Source organism: Cebus imitator, unplaced genomic scaffold, assembly GCF_001604975.1.
Source record: "Cebus imitator isolate Cc_AM_T3 unplaced genomic scaffold, Cebus_imitator-1.0 Scaffold216, whole genome shotgun sequence".
In the NCBI taxonomy this organism is placed as follows: Eukaryota; Metazoa; Chordata; class Mammalia; order Primates; family Cebidae; genus Cebus; species Cebus imitator.
The window spans coordinates 572,181-580,268 of NW_016107531.1; the positions used below are offsets into that span (position 1 = coordinate 572,181).

General features: G+C 56.4%; 1 protein-coding gene and 1 pseudogene across 4 annotated transcripts in view; both read left to right on the forward strand.

The window, feature by feature from the left end:
- The first annotated feature begins 2,726 nt into the window (after window positions 1–2,726).
- Window positions 2,727–8,088, forward strand: part of PTGES2 (prostaglandin E synthase 2) — a 9,568-nt gene continuing 4,206 nt past the window's right edge. For 2 of the 4 annotated variants that reach the window (XM_037745892.1, XM_037745893.1), the window contains exons 1-2: window positions 7,421–7,508; window positions 7,712–7,770. Coding sequence is in view for 1 of the 4 variants with exons in the window: in XM_017549029.2 (XP_017404518.1) it covers window positions 3,459–3,737; window positions 6,847–7,044; window positions 7,712–7,770 (536 nt within the window). In the remaining 3 variants the exon portion in view is untranslated. Of the gene's footprint in view, window positions 3,738–6,846; window positions 7,045–7,420; window positions 7,509–7,711; window positions 7,771–8,088 lie in introns of those variants that run through there. The other 2 variants (XM_017549029.2, XM_017549031.1) reach the window with 2 other exon arrangements.
- Window positions 5,019–5,072, forward strand: LOC119474191 (annotated as a pseudogene).

An 8,088-nucleotide genomic window follows, 5' to 3' on the forward strand; every position in this document is an offset into this window, starting at 1 on the left:
AGGGGAGGGGAGGGGAGGGGAGGGGAGGGAACGGCAGTAAAGGGAGGGAAGGGGAGTAAAGGGAGGGAAGGGGAGGGGATTGCTCACAGCTCTGGAGGCTGGGAAGTCCAAGATCCAGGCGCTGGCAGGTTTAGTGTCTGGTATGGGCCTGTTTCTCACAGATGGTGCTGTCTAGGTGTCCTCACATGGCAGGAGAGATGGAAGGGCCAAAAGGGCTTAGCTAGTTCCTTTAAGCCTTTTTATAAGACTACTAATCCCATTCAGGAGGGCAGAGCCCTTGTGACTTAATCACCTCCTAAAAGCCTCATCTCTTAATATGACTATGCTGTCTTGAGTTCCTACATTGAACACATACATTCAAACCACAGCAACAGCCATGCCTAGGATGGGATGCTCTGTCTCTTCACCAGGCTGTAGGAAAAGGAGGCTGTGCCCACTTGCTCAGCCCTTAGATGAGGAAGGGCTGGACTAGGATCAGGCCAAGGTCAGGGAGGAGGCCATGAGCACAGGGAGGTGGAGGCAGAGGGAAGGGGTGAGACAGGGGCAACGCTGGGATAGAGGATGGGGTTGGGACTGATCAGAGACAGGCTGGGGCTGAGATGGGCAGCAACAGGGGCCTCACAGCCCAGGCTGGCTCCATGCCCCTACTCCCATATGAGCCTCTGAGATTTGCTCAGACTTGGGGCTAGAGCTCCATTTAGCTGTGTCACAGCTGGCCGCTCAGCCCTGAGGTCCCCTGGACGTTCAGCAGGACTGTGCTCAGGGCTGGCCAGAGATTGGAGGTCTCCGGTCGAGTGAAATAAGGAAGAGGCAGTGCAGGGACCAAGGGCAGTGAGGCAGAAGAAACACTCAACAGCAAGCCAAGCAGTGTCTTGGCCAGGACAGAAGAAAAAGAACTCTGGGCTGGGCATGGTGGCTCACACCTGTAATCCCAGCATTTTGGGAGGCCAAAGTGGGTGGGTCATTTGAGGTCAGGAGTTCAAGACTACCCTGGCCAACACGACAAAACCTCATCTCTACTAAAAATACAAAAATTAGCCAGATGTGGTGGCACATGCCTGTAATCCCAGATACTCGGGAGGCTGAGACAGGAAAATCACTTGAACCTGGGAGGTGGAGGTTGCAGAGAGCTGAGATCGTGCCATTGTACTCCATCCTGGGTGACAGAGTAAGACTCTGTCTCAAAAAAAAAAAAAAAAAAAAAAAAAAAACAAAAAAAAAAAAAAAAAAAAAAAAAAAAAGAAAAAAGAAAAAAAAAGAACTTTGCCAAATATTTTGGCTGAGGATCTGACCACTGAGTTTCCTTTCTAGATTTGTCAGGAGACGAATCCTCCTGTGCTAGGGTCCTCCCAGGCACCAGCCTCACTAGTTTTCAACCTCTCCCCACTCATTTTCCCATTTAATCCTGATGGAAATCATTATTCCAATTTTATGGGCAGTGAAACAGGCTGGAGAAGGTGAAAACGAAGCCGACGGTTCTCTCTCCACACCCCACCCCAGCATGTTTGTGTGTGTAAGACAGGTTCTTGCTCTGTGGCCCAGGCTGAAGTACAGTGGCATGATCACAGGTTCATTGCAGTCTCCAGCTCCTCCTGCCTCAGCCTCTTGAGTAGCTGGGACCACAGACGTGTGCTACCACACCCAGCTAATTTTTCTATTTTTTGTAGAGACAAGGTCTCTCTGTGTTGCCTAGGGTGGCCCCAAATTCCGTCCTCAAGCTATCCTCATCTCTACCTCCCAAAATGCTGGGATTACAGGCATGAGCCACAGTGCTGTGTCACCTCAGCAGTTTAAGCATGTGCAAGAGGCTGTTCTGTAAGCTGCTCACATTTGGCAAGGCCGTGAGGCCACACCAGCAAAGCCAGGTGGCTAGGGATGCTGACCTAGAAAATCAGCATTCTCCCGGCCCCTCCCGCTAAGGCCAGCCGGCCAAACTCGGCCACGCCCCTCTCAGGTGCCTCGGTCTCCCCTGGGCCTGAACACATCAAGTACATTTTGATGGAGCTAGAATCCGGAAAATCCGGAGTGTGGAAGATCAGGAGCAATTAATGTAAACAGGAGGAGGATGAAGCTGGACCCCGTCTGGCAAGCAGGAGTCTGCGAGTGGCGCTGGGAGAAGGCATGGATAGGGATAGAGTAGAGAAGCACAGAGCATGATGGCTCACCCTCAACCACTCATCAACACTAAACTCGAGCAGGCCCTGAACTCCTGGTCTGTAAAATGGCTGAAGGAAGTGGATGGAGCAAAGCCCATATGGGCGAGTGTCCCTGCAGCTGCCTCAGTTTCCCCATCTGTAAAACGGGGCTGGTGACCCGCTCGCGGGTGCCTGCCTTGCATCCGAGACAGCACCTACAACTGCAGACCCACTCCGGGCGGGTCGAGGTGGGCTCTTATGTCCCTTCGAAGGCACCATCCCGATTCCCCTTCCCGGGAAGGCACCCCTGGAAAAGCAAAGGTCGCTCCAGCAGCCTCCTCGGGTCACCTGCCTCCCCGAAGCCTTCGCCCTCGCCTTCCCCTCCTGCCTCCACCGGCATGCCCAGGTCCCCGCTGGGGACCGACACTACGGGCTCGGTCGCCGCAAGGTTTGGGAGGAAGGTGGAAGATAAGGGGCGAAAGCAGAACGAGAAGAGTGGAACTCAGGGGCAGAGCCGCAGGGCCCGGACTTGGAGCTCCTCCCCCGCCCCGCCCCCGGACTCCGCCCACCTCGAGAGCCCCGCCCCTCACCCGGGCGCCGGGCGGGGCCATCCCCGGGCTGTCCGCGGAGACGCCTATGCGGTGGACGCTCCGGGATTCAGCTAGGGCGGGCGACCCCGACAGAGGGACCGGGCAGCCTGGCACCCCACTTTGCCATCCTGTCCCTAAAAACCTCGGGGTCGGCAGGCCGGCCGCTCCGCGTGGGCGAAATCAGAGACACGTGGTTTCCAAGGCCCCCTTGGGTTCAGGAAAATGTTATGGTTCGGGCCACAGTAGGAAGCGCACAGTGAAGCGGGAGGGCAGACAACCGCAACTACGTCGAGCACCCGGTACCGGGTCGGGCCGTTTCTAGGGCCTTTGGTGGCCGGAAACCGCGGCCCTCAGGGCTCAGATTTGTTTCGAGTGGGCGCTTGCGGGAGAAGTGGTCAAGCATGTCTAACAGACGGCCACGCCGCTCCTTAGGCGGCTGAGGCAGGCGAACAGGCGGGCGCTCCCGCAGTCGACCGGGTCACTGCCGAGGCACCTTCAGAGGCGGAGGCATAGAGCGGTCTGCAAGCATTCCCGAGCGTGCCTCTGCGGCTCTGGCGGGCATTTCGAACCTGGGCGCCGGGCAGACGCCCCAGTCCCGAGAGCGCTGAGGGTTCCCAGAGCGTCGCCGTTACCCCCGGCAACCAGCCGGACGCCCGAGTCCTGGCCCTTTAAGCGGCACCGCGTCTCGGCGTCTTCGTTTCGCGCGCCCGCCCGCAGCGCCGGCGGAAAGAACATGGCCCCGGCTGCTAGGGTAGCGCGGGCGCTGTGGCCTGGCGGGTGCGCCTTGGCCTGGAGGCTGGGCGGCCGCCCCCAGCTGCTGCTCCCCACGCAGAACCGGGCTGGCTTCGCGGGGGCGGCGGGCGGCCCAGCCCCTGTGGCCGCCACCCGTAAGGGGAGCCCGCGGCTGCTAGGGGCAGCGGCGCTTGCCCTGGGGGGAGCCCTGGGGCTGTACCACACAGCGCGGTGGCACCTGCGCGCCCAGGACCTCCATGCCGAGCACTCAGCCACGCAGGTAAGGTCTGGCCCGGCCGGGGTTGGGGTTGCTGATCAGTGCGGAGCTTGGGACTCCTGGGAACCCTCAGGGTCAGGAGTCGCCTCTGCCCGCTTGTGACCTTGGGCGAGTGAGTTGGCCTGAAGTCTCCGAACCCTCAGCGTTCTATTCTGTAAAATAGGGGCACTCCTGATGCCTACTACCTGGAATTGTTCGATTTCTCATAAAATCGTTCTTATACCGTGTTTTTTCGTTTGGTTTATTTTGTTTTTGAGACAGGGTCTCGCATTATCGCCCAGGCTGGAGTGCAGTGGTACGATCGCGGCTCACTGCAGCCTCCGTCTCCCGGGTTCAAGGGATCCTCCTGCTTCAGCCTCCGGAGTAGCTGGGACTATAGGCTCATGGCACTGCACCCGGCTATTTTTGTATTTTTTTAGAGACAGGGTTTTGCCATGTGGCTCAGGCTAGTCTTGAACTCCTGGCCTCAAGCGATCCGCCCGCCTTGACTTCTGGAAGTGCTGGGATTACAGGCGTGAGCCACTGCACCGAGCCTCTACCGTGTCTTAAGGAGACTTTTGTTTTTTGAGACTGAGTTCTTTTGCTCTGTAGCCCAGGCTGGAGTGCAGTTGCAGGACCTCCGCTCACTGCAACCTCAGCCTCCTGGGTTCAAGCGATTCTCCTGTCTCAGCCTCCCCAATAGCTGGGATTACAGGCGCCTGCTACCATGCTTGGCTAATTTTTTTTTTTTTTTTTTGAGACAGCCTCTATCACCCAGGCTGGAGTGCAGTGGCTCGATCTCAGCTCACTGCAATGTCCACCTCCCAGATTCAAGCAATTCTCTTGCTGGGCTAGTTGTTTTTGCATTTTTAGTAGAGGCGGGGTTTCACCATGTTGGCCAGGCTGGTCTCGAACTCCTGACCTCAGGTGATTCACCTGCCTCAGCCTCCCAAAGTGCTGGGATTATAGGCATGAACCACGATGCCCAGCCTGGAACCTAATTCTTAAGAGGCAGGCTGCAGAAGAGGCAAGGGCAAGGGAGACAGGAAAGTGTGTCCACAGAGACTGAAGGAAACCCAGGGAGGCTAAGGGCCCAGAGTTGCAGAGGGGCACATGTTCATGAGACTGGCCACTGGTTCAGACACAGGTCATAGAAGTTATGCCTGGACGGAAGCTCTCTTCTCTCCCATGTGTGAGACCCCTGGGTCCTGGCCACCTGGCCACCCAGGGAAGAGTATGGCTGCTTTAGGGTGTCCCTGTTGCCATAACAAAATACCACAGGCTGGGTCATTTATAAAATAATAGAAGTGTTACAGCTCTTTTAGAATTGATCCAGCAGGTTTCCCAGCTTTTACCCCTAAGGAAAAAAAAAAGGAAACGGGCCAGGGATGGTGGCTTATGCCTGTAATCCCAGCACTTTGGGAGGCAGAGGTGGGTGGATTTCTTCAGGTCAGGAGTTTGAGACCAGCTTGGCCAACATGGTGAAACCCCATTTCTACTAAAAAAAATTAGCCAGGTGTGGTGGTACGTGCCTGTAATCCCAGTTGCTGGGGAGGCCGAGGCAGGAGAATTGCTTGAACCCAAGAGGTGGAGGTTGCAGTGAGCCGAGATTGAGATCGCGCCATTGCACTCCAGCCTTGGTGAGGACGCAACACTGCATCTCAAAAAAATAGAGAAGGGGAGGGGAGGGGAAGGAAGGGGAGGGAAGGGGANTTTTTTTTTTTAAGACAGTTTCGCTCTGGTTGCCCAGTTTGGAGTGCAATGGCACGATCTCAGCTCATTGCAGCCTCTGCCTCCCAGGTTCAAGCAATTCTGCCTCAGCCTCCTGAGTAGCTGGGATTGCAATTGTGTGCCACCATGCCCGTTTAATTTTGTATTTTTAGTAGAGACAGGGTTTCTCCTTGTTGGTCAGGTTGGTCTAGAACTCCCAACCTCAAGTGATCCTCCTGTCTTTGCCTCCCAAAGTGCTGAGATTATAGGCGTGAGCCACTGAGCCTGGCCTCTACAGTGTTTTGAGGAGACTTTTTTGATTAAGAGATCTGAGGTCACAGGAAACGGAAAGCCTCTTTCGTTTTCCAAACATTTGTCATCCTCTCTCTCCACTGCCCCCAAATGCTAAGGCTGTGTATATATTTAGTGGTAGTAGTGGTGGTATTTTTATGGAACTGATGACTTAGACTCCAGGCTAAAACAGGAAGGGGCAGGAAGGTGTCCCCTGCCAGGTGGCAGCCCAGCTGTCTTGAGGCACTTTATACCTACCCCACACCTTCTTTACTCTATTTGGCCCCCACTACCTGCCCACAGATGCTTCTTTGCTGGACCCAAGGGAACAGAGGTGGGTGAAAGGGGCGTGGAGTACCCTGTGTCTCCCTTCCCGCCTCCATGGGCCAGCTTCCCCTCTGAACACTGAAGGAGGTGGTTTACAATTGTGGCTTTCTGCCCTGAACGTGCAGCAGGCTCCCCTGGGGGCTTTCCTGTGGAGCTTGCTACACTACACGCAGGCCACGGCCCAGGTATCACCCTCCACCTCGGAGATTGAGATAGACTGAGGCTGGAGGAATGCATGAGCCCAGGAGTTTAAGGCTGCAGTGAGCTGTGATTAAGCTACTGCACTCCAGCCTGGATGACAGAGTGAGACCCTGTCTCCAGAGGAAAAAACGAGGAAGAGATTGGAGGTAGACCCTGCCGCTGAACTCCAGCCTGGGTGGTAGGCCGGCTCTGGCCCCCAGAGGTCCCTGGGTTAGAGGAGTGAGGGGTGAGTGCACCAAGTGGAAACAGTTGCTCTGTGTCTGTGGGGGTGGGGTGCACACCCTGGGGCTGTCTGGTGTCCCCTTGGGACTGGAGTGAGAGAAGAGGGGTCTGTCCAGTATGGGACAGAGAATGGAAGATTCCTCCTACACAGCCTCACAGCAGAGGCTGGGACTCCTGTCTGGGGACCGTGCTGGCAGGGGGCTAAACCCAGGCTGCCCTCCAGTGTCTCCATTTCCCCCACCACCCCCTCCCATCTCTAGATTCTCTTCCCGATATTCCAGCGTCATCCCAGAAGACTCCTCTGGAAAACATCCTTGCTTGGGGGCAGGGCCTGGGCCTGGGGGTGCCAGGTCTAGAAGCCCCTTCCATCTGCTGCCCACAGCTCTCCCTGTCCAGCCACCTGCAGCTGACCCTGTACCAGTACAAGACGTGTCCCTTCTGCAGCAAGGTCCGAGCCTTCCTGGACTTCCACGCCCTGCCCTACCAGGTGGTGGAGGTCAACCCTGTGCGCAGAGCTGAGATCAAGTTCTCCTCCTACAGAAAGGTGCCCATCCTGGTGGCCCAGGTTGGAGAAAACTCGGTGAGCCCCAGGGAACCCCCTGCATCCTCCCTCCTACTCTGGGTTGTCCTGGAGCGCCCCCTAGCCTGGTCCAGCTCTGCAGCCCGGGAAGAAACTTGTGATCCTTGTGCCTCTAGGGACTATGGGGGAAGCAGCTGCATACAGCAGATGCTCAATAAATGCAGGCTCTCCCCTTCCCTACTGAATCCAAACACCTGCTGGGTCTTGGGGAGGCAGAACACCACAGCTTCACAGCATGGATTCTGAAATCAGCCATCTGGGTTTGCGGTGTGGCTCACCCACTCACTAGCTGTGTGACTTGGGGCAAGTCACTTAGCCTCTCTGGGCATGCTTCTTCCTGAGTCAACAAGGGGCCATACTCTGGGTTGCAGGGACAGCAGATATGAAATGTCTGGCACAGTGCTTGGTGTCTAGTATGTAGCTTCCGGAACCCACCCTGCCCCTCTACCTGGGAGGCCAGATGGGTGAGTTGGGTGGGGCTTAGACCCACAGCTTCCCCACACCTTCCTCCCCATTACCCACACCCACGTCTCCCCTACTCAGGATGGGTGCCCTGAGGGCAGTGCGGGGAGGACTCAGTGGGCCTGTCCCCAGGAATGGATAAACAATGCCCAGGGCTGAGGCGCTGGGTGGGAACCTCTGATTAAGCCACGCTTTTCTCTTCCAGCAACAACTGAATGACTCCTCTGTCATCATCAGTGCCCTCAAGACCTACCTGGTGTCAGGGTAAGGAGCCCCAGGGAGACCAGGCAGCCATTGCATTTGGTGGCTTCTTCCTCCAGGGAGGCCTCACCTGAGTTCCCTCCTGGGAGCAGGTGGGGCTACTGCTTAGATTTCCAGAGTGCATGGTGGCTCATGCGTGTAATCCCAGCATTTTGGGAGGCCAAGGTGGGTGGATCATCTGAGGTCAGGAATTCCAGACCAGCCTGGCCAACATGACGAAACCCTGTCCCTACTAAGAATAAAAAAAATTAGCCAGGCGTGGTAGTTCACACATGTAGTCCCAGCTACTCGGGAGGCTGAGGCAGGAGAATCTCTTTTTTT